This window comes from Marmota flaviventris, chromosome 1, assembly GCF_047511675.1.
Source record: "Marmota flaviventris isolate mMarFla1 chromosome 1, mMarFla1.hap1, whole genome shotgun sequence".
Classification (NCBI taxonomy): Eukaryota; Metazoa; Chordata; class Mammalia; order Rodentia; family Sciuridae; genus Marmota; species Marmota flaviventris.
This window is the reverse complement of record NC_092498.1, coordinates 77,984,508-78,001,137: the sequence shown is the minus strand read 5'-3', so window position 1 is coordinate 78,001,137 and position 16,630 is coordinate 77,984,508. Positions and strand designations below refer to the sequence as shown.

Sequence of the window (16,630 nt, the reverse complement as noted above, 5' to 3'; positions counted from 1 at the left end):
TGAGAATTGAACCCAGGGCCTCACACATGCTAGGCAAGCACTCTACCACTGATCAACAACCCCAGCCCTATTAAGTACTTTTGAATTAATGTTTAGTTATAAATGTTTTCTAGTGATTAAAATGCTAATAAGTGACAAAAGGTCAGATTTTATTTATTTTTTTTTAGTTATACATGACAGTAGAATGTATTTTGGCAAATTATGCATACATAGAGCATAACTTATTCTAATTAGGATCCTATTCTTGTGGTATATGATGCAGAGTTGCCCTGGTTGTGTATTCAAATATAAAGCTAGGAAAATTATGTTCAATTAATTTTTCCTGTCTTTTCTATTCCCCTCTCTGCTACTTTCCCTTTGTTTTGCTTTGTCTAATCTAGTGGACTTCTATTCTTCCTTTTTCTACCCTCCCTTGTTGTGGGTTAGCATCCATATTTAAGAGAGACCACTCAGCCTTAGGTTTCTGGGGGATTGGGTTATTTCATTTAGCATATTCTTAAGAGAGAACATTCAGCCTTTGGTTTTTTGGGGATTGGTTTATTTCATTTAGCATATTCTTCAGTTCAATCCATTTATTGGCAAATGCCATAATTTTATTCTTTTTTAAGGCTGAATAATATTCTATTGTGTGTATATATCACATTTTCTTTATCCATTCGTCTGTTGAAGGGCATCTAGGTAGGTTCCATAGCTTGGCTATTGTACTTGAGCTGCTGTAAACATTGGTATAGCTGTGTTACTTTGTATGTTGATTTTAAGGTCTTTGGGTATACATTGAGGAGTGGGATAACTGGGTCAAATGGTAGTACCATTGGTACTACCATTGGAAGTACCATTCCATGTTTTCTGAGGAATCTTTATACTGTTTTCCATAGTAGTTGCACCTATTTGCAGCTCCTCCGACAATGTATGAGAGTGAAAAGGGTCTGATATTAACCAATGCAACATTCTACAGCAGGGATTTCACAACAGTTTTCTCTTGTATACTATAATATGATAAGTATTTATTAAAGCAAATCAAAGAGATTAGTTAAAATATCACTTGAACTTTCTCCCCCATACTGCTGCTGGGCCTCCATAGCTCTGTTAAGCTATGGACACCAATCTTGGTTCCACAGGGTAGGTTTTGCTACAGCTGTCAAGAATAAGCTTTAAAATTAAGACATGGCAAGTGAAATTTAGAAGAAGAGAGGGTAAAACTTCATTACTCAAGCTCAGTAACAATCGGTGATCCAGGAGAAGTATATGCTCAAATACAGGATGATAGTTATCGTTTGCCAGATTGCTTATGTCAGTATGGAAGGGGATACGATAGTCTGTTCAGCATATATATTTGAACTATCAAAATACGGTGTGAGGGGCTGGGATTGTGGCTCAGCGGTAGAGCGCTCCCCTAGCGCACGCGTGACCCGGGTTCGATTCTCAGCACCACATAAAAATTAAAGGCATTGTGTTGTGTCCTTCTACAAAAAAAAAAAAAAAAAAAGAGAGAGAGAGATTTTCTCTCTCTCTCTCTCTCTCTCTCTTTTTTTAAAAAAAGAAAAATATGGTGTGAAAGTAGGCCTAACCAGTTATGCTGTAGAGTATTATACTGACGTACAGCTGGCCCATAGACTTCTCAGTAGGTTGCTATGGGCAAGACCTATGGAGGCCAAGTGGAAGTAACTGGAGATTAATTGAATGTGGAAAGCATTGTGTACAGGAGATTCAAGATTACAGTGTGGAAAATACTGACAGCTTATGCTGTCACCTGCTACTTGTTGCCAGAACCGCTACTGGCAGTAAAGCTCTCTAAAGAAAGCTGTGGATGGAGGTTTTTCTATTTCTTACTATCTCAAATGATTCCCTGGTTAAAATCTTGAAAGCAAGGAGTTTAATGCAGAAGTACCTTGGGAAGCATATCATGGATCAGGACAGAATATGTGTATTATCAAGTGGAAGAAAGTGAAGATGCTTACAAGAAACAGTTCTCTCAGTACAATAAAGAACAGTGTGATTCAAGACATTATGGAAGATGGATAAGAAAGCTCATGGCTGCTATATAAGAGAAACCAGTCTTTTAGAAGAAGTACAAGAGAGAAGTTAAAAAGAGGTGAAACCATCCCCCCAAATCCCTTGCCCAGAAGAAAGATTGGGTAGGTTAAAAGAAGGTTGATTCTCAGAGCTTAGGAACAGGCTGCTGAGAGCTAAATAAAACAACGGTTTTCTGTGAAGATTCTTTGGGTAATGACAATAAACTTGTTGACCAAACAAATTTAAATTTAAAAAAACATAGCTTGAAACATGCAAAGGATTAAAAGTTTTATTTTATTCCTTGATTATTTATTTATTATTTATTCAAAATTTAGCATTTAGTGAATTTTGTGAATCAGGCACTATTTTAGGTGAACCGAATAAAGGTAGCTTTTTGTGGAGCTACCTTTTCATTGCATAGTCAGAAAATGAAATAAGCAAATGGATATATAACATCATGATGATATCTGCAACGAAAAAAATGTAGCAGTGTAGAATATATAAAATGAGCATTTTAGATAAATGCTGAGAGATTGGGTGATATTTGAGCACAGTCAAATCTGAATAACATGAGAGTTCATACTGTATTTTTTGTGTGCTTGATTTTGATCTTCCTAGCAAAAGTGAAAGCAAATGCAAGGGCCGTGAGACAGAAATGTCTTTAGTGAGTTATATGTGGTCGTCATGGTTAGGTGAATGAATTAAGGATTATGTGAAGAATGAAGTTATGGAACCTGAGGGCTAGATTTTATATGCATATGTTTTACTGGCAATAGTTAAGGTTTTTATTTTATTCTAATTGTGGTGGAAATCAGTCACTACATGTTCTAATTTATGAGTTAAAGTGAATTCTCTGACTTTTTATGAAGAATAACCTGTAGTGGAATTTAAGATTACTGCTTCAGACTAAGACAGAAATGTCTGTGGAGGTTATGAGATGTGCTTAGAGACTGGGTGTGGTGCTCACAGGATTTGCTAATGGACTAAATATGGGGTAAGAAAGAAAAAAAAAAAAAAAAAAAACCTCAAGGATAATTCCAAGATTTTTCCTCTGCGCAACTTCACGAATAATATATGCTATTTGCTGAGATGTAAAATTGAAGGGAAAGATGTGCAAGGAGAAACAAGTTCTGGATATTTTAATTTGATATCCTTTTAGAGATCATTTACACATGCTAATGGTTAATCTTGAGTTCAAGGGAAAGTTTAGTGATGGAGGTGACTTTATGAATCCTTGGAATTTATCAAAATTTGATTGAATGTTAAGAGACTGGATAAGATTATCTGAAAGTGAAACTAAGAGCATACCGATGATTAGTCCTAAGTCAATTCAGTGAATAAAGTTGAAGAAGAATTAAGGGATCCAGACAAAGAAGCAAAGAATAAATGGCCAGAAAGATTGAAGGACACACTGAGAGTGTGATATCTATAAAAGGTTAGGTCAGGTGTGTCAAATTATGATAACATTGAGTAAAATGAAGACTGAGAATTTGCCATTTAGGTTTACCACCATGGAAGTTACTAGTGATCTGATGAGAGCAGTTTTTGTGAAGTAGTGATGAAGCCTGATTGGAGTCTGTCCAGGGAAGAATGGAAGAAAAGAATTAAAAATAATGTTTGTAGATAGCTCTTCAGAGGAATTTTACTATAAAGAAGAGTAGAGATTTGGGGGTTTAAGCAGAGAAAATATATATTTTTTAGTTTCTTTAGTTTTTAGTATCACCATTTGGCTCTGGTTTTCTATTTTGGAAATTTGTTTTTGACTTGCTATTCTTAGAATTGGGTAATATATTTAAATTCCATACAGAATGGAAGAATTTTTTTTTAAATATTGTTCAGTTTGCTAGATGAATTTAACTTTCTGAAACATTACTAATAAAAAGATAAAGCTTGAGTCACATTGTCACTTGTGTGTATTGTTAACTATATTTTTAAACTACTGTATATATGTAAATTAGAAGAATAATGTGGTTTTATTTATGCATTTTTTCTTTAAATAGTTACCTTATCCAGTTAGTCATCTTTCAGCATCATTAGTTAAATTCTCTCTGCTCTAATGCATTTTGATATTGAATCCTCTTAAAATTTAGATACTTTGTTTGGAAGCCTATAAAAGTCAATTCTATATTGAATATCAACCTTTGTATTTTATGGGCTCAATTCATCTGATATTTTCCTTTTGAAAGTAATCTCAGAATCTCCAGTTTTATAACCATTTTACTTAGAATTTGACTTAGAATATTAAGAATAAAGTTATGCTGTATACTCTTCCCTATGCCCTGTGTGCACCATTGTTGCTGTTGCTCTAGGCTATTCATTTCAATTCTGTTGTCTGTTATTCAGCAACTCTGTGAAATGAAATACTGATTACAGAGATAGATTTATATTGCTGTTTCTTTGTTTTTTCTCTTTTCAAATTTTCTTTCTTCTTGTACTATTTATGCTAATTTAGTATCTGCAATGAATAAGGCAACCTATCAAATCTTTTCTTTAAAAATACCAGGGATAATGAGATGTGGATTTGGCGGTAGAAGCCAGTTAAGACAGTTTGCAGCAATGGTATGAATTTTAGAGGAAATGCTGCAGAATTGAAAACACAGATTCATATTTACCAGCTTTGTCACCATAGATAACCTTCCTAATCTTCATTTTTTAAAATCTGTTCAGTGAGACTGGGGACACATACCCAATAAGATTGCTGTGTACCTTAAATTAAGTAATGCGTGTAATGTCATCAGCATAGTGTCTAGCATATAGATGCTGTTTAACTTTTGGATTCATGCCTCCCGCCCCTGTATGTAGGTAATTACTTCACTCTGTGACTGTGGACAGGATACAAATTCATTGTTTATGTGGTCTGAAAAGATATACATTTTTTTCTAAAAATTATAAATTTTTTCACTGTTAGAATCAAATAGACTTTAATCAAAAATTGGAAATATTGGAGTTCATTCTTGAATACATAATCATTTCAAATATCCTCTTACTTCTTTATCCCCTAAATTGTTCATTTTCATTTGAAGTATGTAGAGAGAGAAAATACTTAAATACAATATTTTAGATTTTTTTTTATATTGGCTGAAATTAATGTTTATCATATTTTAATAAATGTTTGCTAGGTACCTCTTGAAACAACTAGGAATTTATGTTCACTAACCAGAGTATTTTATTGGGAATCAACATGAAAGGGAATGGAAAGACTTTATTTTTATTCCATTTAAATTTAATGTTAGATTTTATTTCCCTTATTTTTCTAAAGATCTTTACCCTAATGAGTGATTTGATAAAATACTAACATGTATTCACTTTTGTGTGTAGGAAATAAATACTGTGAAACTGGCAGCAAACTTTGGGAAACTTTGCACAGTCCCTCTGGACAGCATTCTTGTAGACAATGTTGCACTACAGTTTTTTATGGGTAGGTCAATTCATTTTATTTACATAATATAGCCATTGAATTTTTCTATTGTGGCAAAATGCACTTAACAGAATTTCATATCTTAATATTTTTAAGTGTACAGTTCAGTGATCTTAAATATAAAATTGATAATATACAGCCATCTCCACCATCCATCTCTAGAGCTTTTTTTTTAATCTTGTAAAAACCAAAACTTTACCCATTAGAATGATTGACTTAATTTCCTGAAGGTTCATTCATGTTGTAACATGTGTCAGAATTTTCTTCCATTTTAAGGCTGAGTTATAATTCAGTTTGTGTATGTGTGTGTGTGTGTGTGTGTGTGTATACTACACATGCACAGACACCACATTTTTACTTACCTATTCATCCATCAAGAGACTCCTGGATTGCTTTGTGTTTTATCTAGGGTGAATGATGTTGCTATGAATATGCACATACAAATAAACCTTTGAGATTCTACTTTCAGTTGTTCTGGTTATATACCCAAAAGTGGGATTGCTAGATCATACAGTAATTTTATTATGATTTTTTAAGAACCACCATACTGTTTTAATTTTAAGTGTTATTAAATTTTGAATGGCTAGTATGCTGCATAACAACCCTTTATTTTCTGAACTCTTTTTCTTTAGAAACCATGGAGATAAGATATTTATTTTGTTTTGAAGGAAAAAATGCTTATTATAACTAATGAGTATTTGTTAAACTGCTTTTTAAAAAATAAACCTAGGTGATTCTACTATGAATTTAAATCCATTGAGAATACTTTATTGAGAATGCATAATATGCATATAAGCTATTTATATATAATTTTTATTTATATGTGGATGTGGTATTTTATTTTTATACTGTCTTAATATATAATAATGTTTTATTTATATATTTTGCTAATATATAAAATTGGTTTTATCTGAAGATTTTTTAAAAATCCCTATATCTTCAGTTTTGTGATCAAAAATATAAATATGTGGTTTGCTGAATTGCCAATCTTTATATGTAGAAAAATTCATACTCTAACTAGTAATCTTTATTCAGAACAAATGTTGAATGTTGTTGAAGTAGTTTACTCCAGATGAAGTGGTAGAAATTATTATTATGTGGTAGAAATTATTCCCTAGCGATTTTATTATGAAAAATGAGATTTAAAAAATCTTTATAATATGTGTTTCCTCTAATGTTTTCTACATATCTGGTATTTAACTTATAACTTGTTTTTTCATCTTAAAGATTTGCAACACATTTTTAAATACTTGAAATTACAATCCTTTTTACTTACTTGTCATACATCTATATGGACCCCAAATTGTTTGACGTTAATGTCTGTCTTATTAATGGATTTTGTTCCGGTAGATTACATGCAGCAAACTGGAGGTCAAGCACATCTTTTCTTCTGGATGACAGTGGAAGGCTACCGGGTTACAGCCCAACAACAGCTAGAGGTTTTATTAAGTCGTCAAAGAGATGGAAAACATCAAACGAACCAAACCAAAGGTCTTTTAAGAGCAGCTGCTGTTGGAATTTATGAACAGTATTTGTCTGAAAAGGTACTACATTTTGATAAATGTTTTATTCTTTGGCAGTATCATTAATAATAATTTTTGTCATATATGCACTACTTATGCCAGGTACAATTGCCTCAGAAATGTGTCATTTAATTCCTAGAAAAATCTTCCTGTGTATTTTTATTCTGATTGTTTAAGTGAAGAATCTTTTGTTTAGAAAAACAAATTAATATGCCCAAGGTCACACTAAATAACAAAGTCAAGATTAAAGGTCACACACCCTGAAGATTCAAATACACAGATCAAAACTTAAAGGACAGAGAAAGATAAAATATGCACAAATAAAAAAGAAATAGAATGGCTATACTAATATCATACAAAATAGAATTGAAGATAAAAATTGTTATTAAAGAACATCCCATAATGATAAAGGTGTCAATCAGAATGATAAAATAGTTACAAACATTTGTCAAAGTTCCCAAATATTTTCAAAAAAAATCGATAGAATTTAAGGGAGAAAGAGTAATACCAGCAATAATAGAGACTTTAATACTGTGTTTTCAATAATTGGTAAAGAATTAGATGGAAATCATTAAGAGATTATGAGATGTTGAAAACATAAAGCAATTAGAACTAGCATATGTAGAACATTTTCCTTCATAGTAAAGTACATATTATTTTTAAGAGTACATAGAACTTTCTCAGGATAAAACATATGCTAGACAAATCTTACTTTAGAAGTATTGAGATCACAAAAAAAGTATGTCCTTTGATCAGATGAAATTAAATTAGAAGTCAACAGACGGGAATGTGGAAAATCTATAAGTATTTAAAAATTAAGCAATATATTTCTAAATAGGGTCTGGGTCAACAAGGGATAATAAGAAAGCTATAATTTCAAAATTCTTTTTAAGATCAGCACATAAACTGTGTATTTGTGTATGGCATGATGACTTGAAAAACGAGAAAGTATTTTTAGTTACAAATGAAAAGACATTGTGTGAAAATTGATGGGATGCAGTTAAAGTGGTATTTCAATGGAAATTTATAGGTTTGAAATGTCTGATTAGAAGGAAGAAAGATCTATCGTATAGTTAGATGGAAGAAATGGGTTCTGGTGTTTAGTTGCACAGTAGGGTGACTAGAGATGATGAGTATGTGTTGAATATTTTAAGAAAGGTAGAAGAAGGGATTTTAATATTTTTTAACCACAAAGTAATATTTGAGGAGATACATATGTTTAGCATGGTATGAGCATTACACAGTATATACATGTTTCTTGAAAACATGGAAACAATGAGATTTTTCAACAATGAGATTTTTCAACAATGAGATTTATGCCTGCAAGGTGGCTGTTATTCTTTCCTTTTGTAGAAAAGGTGCTCACATGTTGTCCTGTAGTTCCCTGGGTTCGGTTCTCAACACCACATAAAAATAAATAAATAAAGATACTGTGTCCAGCTCCCGCCTGCGCGGTAGACAGACCACCCCAATGGAGGAGGGGCCCAGCCGCCACCTGCCTTTGCGGTAGGCAGACCACGAAACCCGGAGAAGGGGCCCAGCGGCCTGCCTGCGTGGTACACAGACCACCCCAGCTGGAGGAGGAGCCCAGCCTCCTGCTTTTGCGGTAGGCAGACCACATGACCCTGAGAACGGGCCCAGCAGCCCGCCTGCTGATTAGAACTAGCATATTAGAAGCAATTAGAACTCCAACTGAAGGAGGAGCCCAGCCTCCCGCCTGCACGGTAGGCAGACCACCCCAACTGGAGGAGGGGCCCAGCTGCCCGCCCGTGCACTCACCTGACCGAGCTCTGTATAAACATAAGGTTTCCCCAACACCCCCCCACCTCATCAAACACCTTATGAGAAAAACTGATGGAACTCATCTTGGAAAATCCCACCAACCCTTAAAACCTACCAACCCGTGGACGTGGCTACCAGCTCGGTTCTGCGGTGGATCAGGCACCTGGTTTACATCTCAGAGAATAAGAGTAGAGAGGCCACAGGTGGAAGCTCAAGTCCTCTCACACTGACTACCACCACCACCCTGAACCCAGAGACTCAAGCTAGGAATAGACAACGCCACCAACTGGAAGAAAAGAAAACAGAGTTCTGAGAGACGTTTTTCTTTCTTTTTCTCTCTTCTCTCTCTCTCTTCATCCATTCATCCAGTCTCCTCTACCCTTCCCCCTCTGATCCTCGCAACATCAACATATGTGAAACCAAAAATTGTGCATGAAAAAGGTCTTTAATAACTGAATCACCAGAATAATATAATATAGAGGAATTGCATATGCCCCACCTCCCTCCCCCCCTTTTTATTTCTTTTCTTTTTTCTCTTATTTTCTTTTTCCCGCTCTCTTTTTTCTCTTTCTTTCCTTGTTATTTGTTTTTCTCCTTCTTACTCCCTCTATCCCACTTGCAACCCCCTAAATTTTACTATTCATAAGTAGGGTAATCTTATAAATACAGATAGGAATTTGAATCTATACATTCTTCCATAAATTACCCATCTATTTGTTAGAGCTTTCCAAAGTTACTAAGTTAGATTAACCCCATACCCTCACTCCTTTCCCCCTAAACATAACATCCTACACCTGAAATTGAATTTTCTTCAAGCTACCAGAAACGGTATGCCTTTCATGAAACTAATGACTATATTTGTAAACGATAATCGAAACCAATATTTGTAGACATAGAGTCTAGCTATAAATGTAGTAATAAGGAAAACATGTACTTAGATGATGTACTATTGATATTGAGAACTGTCAACATTGTCTTTCTCCACAAAAGGGAGACTTTGCAACTATACAAGAGCAATATAAATATATAGGGGGAAAATCAATAACACAACAGTTTCACAAAGCAGAAAGAAACTTGAGCAGTATGAAAAGACAAGGAAAGAAAGGACCACAAGCAATGCAGGTCAATGCAACTTAGAAGAGGTAATATCTGTAGCAGATGGAATGTCAGATAAAGAATTCAAAATATACATGCTTCAGATGATCTGGAGTCTCAAGGAAGACATTAGACAGCAAAATCAGACTATGAAAGATCGCTTTGACAATGAATTACATAAACAAATCCAAGAAGCAAAAGATCAACTATACAGGGAGATAGAGGTTGTAAAAAACAAACAAACAGAAATCCTAGAAATGCAGGAAGCAATAAACCAAATTAAAAACTCAAATGAGAGTACTACCAGCAGAGTAGAACACTTAGAAGATAGAACATCAGACAATGAAGACAAAGTATTTCAACTTGGAAAGAATATAGACATGTTAGCAAGACTGTTAAGAAACCATGAGCAGAACATCCAAGAAATATGGGATAACACAAAGAGACCAAACTTAAGAGTTATTGGGATACAGGAAGGTATAGAGGTCCAAACCAAAGGAATGAGCAATCTGTTCAATGAAACAATACTAGAAAACTTCCCAGACTTAAAGAATGAAACAGAATTCCAAATCCTAGAAGCCTACAGGACGCCGAATGTGCAAAATCATAAGAGATCCACACCTAGACACATTATAATGAAGATGCCCAACATACAGAATAACTAGAGAATTTTAAAAGCTACAAGAGAAAGGAAGCAGATTACATTTAAGGGTAAACCAATCAGGATAACAGCTGATCTTTCAACACAGACTCTGAAAACTAGAAGATCCTGGAACAACATATTTCAAACGCTGAAAGAAAATGGGTTCCAAGAATTGTGTATCCATCGAAATTAAGCTTCAGGATGCAAGATGCAATTAAAATCTTCCACGATAAACAAAAGTTAAAAGAATTTGCAGCTAGAAAATCAGCTCTTCAAAACATGCTTGGCAAAACATTACAGGAAGAGGAAATGGAAAATAACAATGAAAACCAACAGTGGGAGGTAGGACAGTAAAGGGAAAAAATAATCAAAGAGGAAAAACAAATCATGTTAAGTAACATAAATAAACAAATATGGCTGGAAGTACAAACCATATCTTAATAGTAACCCTAAATGTTAATGGCTTAAACTCACCAATTAAGAGACACAGTCTAGTAGAATGGATTAAAAAAAAAGATCCAACAGTATGCTGCCTACAGGAGACGCATTTGATAGGAAAAGACATACATAGACTGAAGGTAAAAGGTTGGGAAAAATCATATCACTCATATGGACCTCGGAAACAAGCAGGAGTGTCCATACTCATATCAAATAAAATAGACTTCAAGCCAAAGTTAATCAAAAGGGATAAAAAAGGACAATACATACTGCTCAAGGGAACCATACACCAACAAGACATAACAATCATAAATATATATGCCCCAAACAATGGTGCAGCTATGTTCATCAAACAAACTCTTCTCAAGTTCAAGAGTCAAATAGACCACCATACAATAATTATGGGAGACTTCAACACACCTCTCTCACCACTGGACAGATCTTCCAAACAAAAGTTGAATAAAGAAACTATAGAACTCAATAATACTATTAATAACCTAGACTTAATTGACATATATAGAATATACCACCCAACATCAAGCAGTTACACTTTTTTCTCAGCAGCACATGGATCCTTCTCAAAAACAGATCATATATTATGTCACAGGGCAACTCTTAGAAATTATAAAGGAGTAGAGATAATACCATGCATCCTATCTGATCATAATGGAATGAAACTGGAAATCAACGATAAAAGAAGGAAGGAAAAATCCTGCATCACTTGGAGAATGAACAATAGGTTACTGAATGATCAATGGGTTACAGAAAACATCGAGGAGGAAATTAAAAAATTCTTAGAGATAAATGAAAACACAGACACAACATATCAGAATCTATGGGACACAATGAAAGCAGTTCCTAAGAGGAAAATTCATTGCTTGGAGTTCATTCCTTAAAAAAAGAAAAAACCAACAAATAAATGATCTCACACTTCATCTCAAAACCCTAGAAAAAGAAGAGCAAAACAACAGCAAAAGTAGTAGATGGCAAGAAATAATTAAAATCAGAGCTGAAATCAATGAAATTGATACAAAAGAAACAATTGAAAAAAATGTCAAAACTAAAAGTTGGTTCTTTGAAAAAATAAATAAGATCTACAGACCCTTAACCATGCTAACGAAGAGAAGAAGAGAGAGAACTCAGATTACTAGCATATGGGATGAAAAAGGCAATATCACAACAGACACTTCAGAAATACAGAAGTTAATTAGAAATTATTTTGAATCCTTATACTCCAATAAAATAGAAGATTGTGAAGGCATCAATAAATTTCAGTCATATGATCTGCCCAGATTGAGTCAGGAGGATGTACACAACCTAAACAGACCAATATCAATTGAGGAAATAGAAGAAGCCATCAAAAGACTACCAACTAAGAAAAGCCCAGGACCGGATGGGTATACAGCAGAGTTTTACAAAACCTTTAAAGAAGAGCTAATACCAATACTTTTCAAGCTATTTCAGGAGATAGAAAAAGAGGGAGAATTTCCAAATTCATTCTATGAGGCCAACATCACCCTGATTCCTAAACCAGACAAAGACACTTCAAAGAAAGAAAACTACTGATCAATATCTCTAATGAACATAGATGCAAAAATCCTCAATAAAATTATGGCAAATCGGATACAGAAACATATCAAAAAGATCGTGCATCATGATCAAGTAGGATTCATCCCTGGGATGCAAGGCTGGTTCAGTATACGGAAATCAATAAATGTTATTCACCACATCAATAGACTTAAAGATAAGAACCATATGATCATCTCGATAGATGTAGAAAAAGCATTTGACAAAGTACAGCATCCCTTTATGTTCAAAACTCTAGAAAAACTAGGGATAACAGGAACATACCTCAATATTTTAAAAGCTATCTGTGCTAAGCCTCAGGCTAGCATCATTCTGAACGGAGAAAAATTGAAGGCATTCCCTCTTAAATGTGGAACAAGACAGGGATGCCCTCTCTCACCACTTCTGTTCAACATAGTTCTCGAAACACTGGCTAGAGCAACTAAACAGACGAAAGAAATTAAAGGTATAAAAATAGGAAAAGAACTTAAATTATCACTATTTGCGGTTGACATGATTCTATACCTAGCAGACCCAAAAGGGTCTACAAGGAAACTAATAGAGCTAATAAATGAATTCAGCAAAGTGGCAGGATAGAAAATCATCACGCACAAATCAAAGGCATTCCTGTATATCAGGGACAAATTTTCTGAAATGGAAATGAGGACAACCACCCCATTCACAATATCCTCAAAAAAAAAAAAAAAAACTTGGGAATCAACCTAACATAGAGATGAAAGACTTATACAATGAAAACTACAGAACCCTAAAGAGAGAAATAGAAGAAGATCTTAGAAGATGGAAAAATATGCCCTGTTCATGTATAGGCAGAACTAACATCATCAAAATGGCGATATTACCAAAAGTTCTCTATAGGTTTAATGCAATGCCAATCAAAATCCCAACGGCATTTCTTGTAGAAATAGAGAAAGCAGTCATGAAATTCATATGGAAAAATAAAAGACCCAGAATAGCAAAAACAATTCTAAGCAGGAAGTGTGAATCAGGCGGTATAGCCATACCAGAGTTCAAACTACTGAGCAATAGTAACAAAAACAGCATGGTACTGGTACCAAAACAGGCGGGGGGACCAGTGGTACAGAAGAGAGGACACAGAGACCAATCCAAAAAATTACAACTATCTTATATTTGATAAAGGTGCTAAAAGCATGCAATGGAGGAAGTATAGCATCTTCAACAAATGGTGCTGGGAAAACTGGAAATCCATATGCAACAAAATGAAACTGAATCCCTTTCTCTCGCCATGCACAAAAGTTAACTCAAAATGGATCAAGGAGCTTGATATCAAATCAGAGACTCTGCATCTGATAGAAGAAAATGTTGGCTCCAATCTACATATTGTGGTGTCGGGCTCCAAATTCCTTAATAGGACACCCATAGCACCAGAGTTAATAACAAGAATAAACAAATGGGACTTACTCAAACTAAAAAGTTTTTTCTCAGCAAGAGAAACAATAAGGTAAATAGGGAGCCTACATCCTGGGAACAAATCTTTACTCCTCACACTTCAGATAGAGCCCTAATATCCAGAGTATACAAAGAACTTAAAACATTAAACAATAAGAAAACAAATAACCCAATCAACAAATGGGCGAAGGACCTGAACAGACACTTCTTAGAGGAGGACATACAGTCAATCAACAAGTACATGAAAAAATGCTCACCATCTCTAGCAGTCAGAGAAATGCAAATCAAAACCACCCTAAGATACCATCTCACTCCAGTAAGATTGGCTGCCATTATGAAGTCAAACAACAACAAGTGCTGGCGAGGATGTGGGGAAAGGGGTACACTTATACATTGCTGGTGGGACTGCAAATTGGTGCGGCCAGTTTGGAAAGCAGTATGGAGATTCCTTGGAAAGCTGGGAATGGAACCACCATTTGACCCAGCTATTGCCCTTCTCGGACTATTCCCTGAAGACCTTAAAAGAGCGTACTATAGGGATACTGCTACATTGATGTTCATAGCAGCACAATTCACAATAGCTAGACTGTGGAACCAACCTAGATGCCCTTCAATAGATGAATGAATAAAACAAATGTGGCATTTATACACAATGGAATGTTACTCTGCACTAGAAAATGACAAAATCATGGAATTTGCAGGGAAATGGATGGCATTAGAGCAGATCATGCTAAGTGAAGCTAGCCAATCCCTAAAAAACAAATGCCAAATGTCTTCTTTGATATAAGGAGAACAAGTAAGAACAGAGCAGGGAGGAAGAGCATGAAAAGAAGATTAACAGGGATGAGAGGTGGGAGGGAAAGGGAGAGAGAAGGGAAATTGCATGGAAATGGAAGGAGACCCTCATTGTTATACAAAATTACATAGAAGAGGAAGTGAGGGGAAATGGAAAAAAAAACAAGGAGGAGAAATGAATTACAGTAGAGGGGGTAAAGAGAGTAGATTGGAGGGGAGGGGAGGGGAGGGGAGGGGAGGCAGGATAGTAGAGGATAGGAAAGGCAACAGAATACAACAGACACTAGTTTGGCAATATGTAAAACAGTGGATGTGTAACTGATGTGATTCTGCAATCTGTATAAGGGGTAAAAATGGGAGTTCATAACCCACTTGAATCAAATGTATGAAATACGATATGTCAAGAACTATGTAATGTTTTGAACGACCAATAATAAAAATGAAAAAAAAAAAGAAAAAGATATTGTGTCCTAAAAAATAAATATTAAAAAATAAATTAAAAAAAAGTATGGGGGCTGGGGATGTGGCTCAAACAGTAGCGCGGTTGGCTGACATGCGTGCGGCCCTTATTTGACCTTAGCAACACATACAAACAAAGATGTTGTGTCTGCCGAAAACTGAAAAATAAATATAAAAAAATTCTCTCTCTCTCTCTCTCTCTCTCTCCTCTGTCCTCCCCCCCTCTTTCTCTTAAAAAAAAAAAAAGTATGCAACAAGAAGAATGCCTTTTTCTAATTTGAAAATATTTTGAAACAGAGGATGATGAAAAGGATTACAGTTAACAAATTTATTTGCTATTTTTCTAAATGTACCTGATAATCTTTGAAGCTACCGAAAACTGGTAGACTTAAGTTGTTTGAGATTATATGTAGGCTATTACAGACACTCATATAGTGAACCAGATGACTCTTGTTTTGAAATAAGATAACTTGAGAATTAAAAAAAAAATGTAATCAGAAAGGGACAGACAACTTGAACAATTTCTTTTCTGAAACTAATTTATTTGGAACACTACTTTTTTTTCACAAGTTTAAATTATCTGTTTAAAACTTTTTCTGAGAAAGAGAAGTTTATCATATGTGATGACATCATTGCACTTTAAACTACTTAAAAATGGGTAGTTTGGATGTAGATAGCTTATATGATTTATTTATAGGTGCAAAGGATCTAACTGAAAAATGAGCCATGGGTGCAAAGTTTAGACCTATTTTTGAGAACTTGAAACAAATTCTGTTACATCTTAAAACCTATCATTTAAATAAAATTCCACTTATTCTAGGGCCAAATAATTTTGTTGAAAGTATATGTCACCAAATAAGATTGAGATTAAAAAATGAGCTTGAGTTGGGTTTGAATAGAGACGAGATAAAAGTCAAAGTGAATTTTACATTAGGCTGCATTCAGCTGTAACACAACAAAAAAGAAAAAGATGTCCTAAAGGCTGCAGGCAATTCACAGAGGTATTACTAGAAACAGAAAAAATAAAAATAAACTACTGCATTATGGAAAAGACAGACAATTTGTTCTTTTGTTTTGCTAAATATAGATAGTATTTTTGTTTATATGCATTCTGCTTTTATGTGTGTACATTTTTCTGCCTTATACTAAGTTTTCCAAGAATATAAAATAATGTAGCCTACAGGATTTAAATATCTTAGTGTACATACATTCTGCTTTTGTAGTCTTATGTTTCTGAATTTTAATAATTAAAAATATAATAGTTTACTATGTAAAGTTAAAGCCAGTTAGGAGTTTTTTGAAAGCTAAGTAGCTGTGTTGGAAAACACAGTCATAAACTACTATTACATTTTCTCCTGTAGAGTTTAAAAAATTAGTTCTATTAATGTTAATTGCTACTATTAACTAGTCCTCTTATAAGTAATAATTTATGTTATAGAAAAGAATATATGTTAATAGAACATTTTAGGA

At 34.3% G+C, this 16,630-nt stretch overlaps 1 protein-coding gene and 1 pseudogene across 2 annotated transcripts in view; both read left to right on the top strand.

Moving 5' to 3' along the window:
• Nucleotides 1-16,630, top strand: part of Snx13 (sorting nexin 13) — a 149,277-nt gene that overhangs the window by 88,580 nt on the left and 44,067 nt on the right. For both annotated transcript variants that reach the window (XM_027932728.2, XM_071613663.1), the window contains exons 12-13: nt 5,332-5,431; nt 6,782-6,975. In XM_027932728.2, coding sequence (XP_027788529.1) covers nt 5,332-5,431; nt 6,782-6,975 — 294 coding nt within the window. The remainder of the gene's footprint in view (nt 1-5,331; nt 5,432-6,781; nt 6,976-16,630) is intronic.
• Nucleotides 906-2,144, top strand: LOC139702797 (large ribosomal subunit protein uL18-like; annotated as a pseudogene).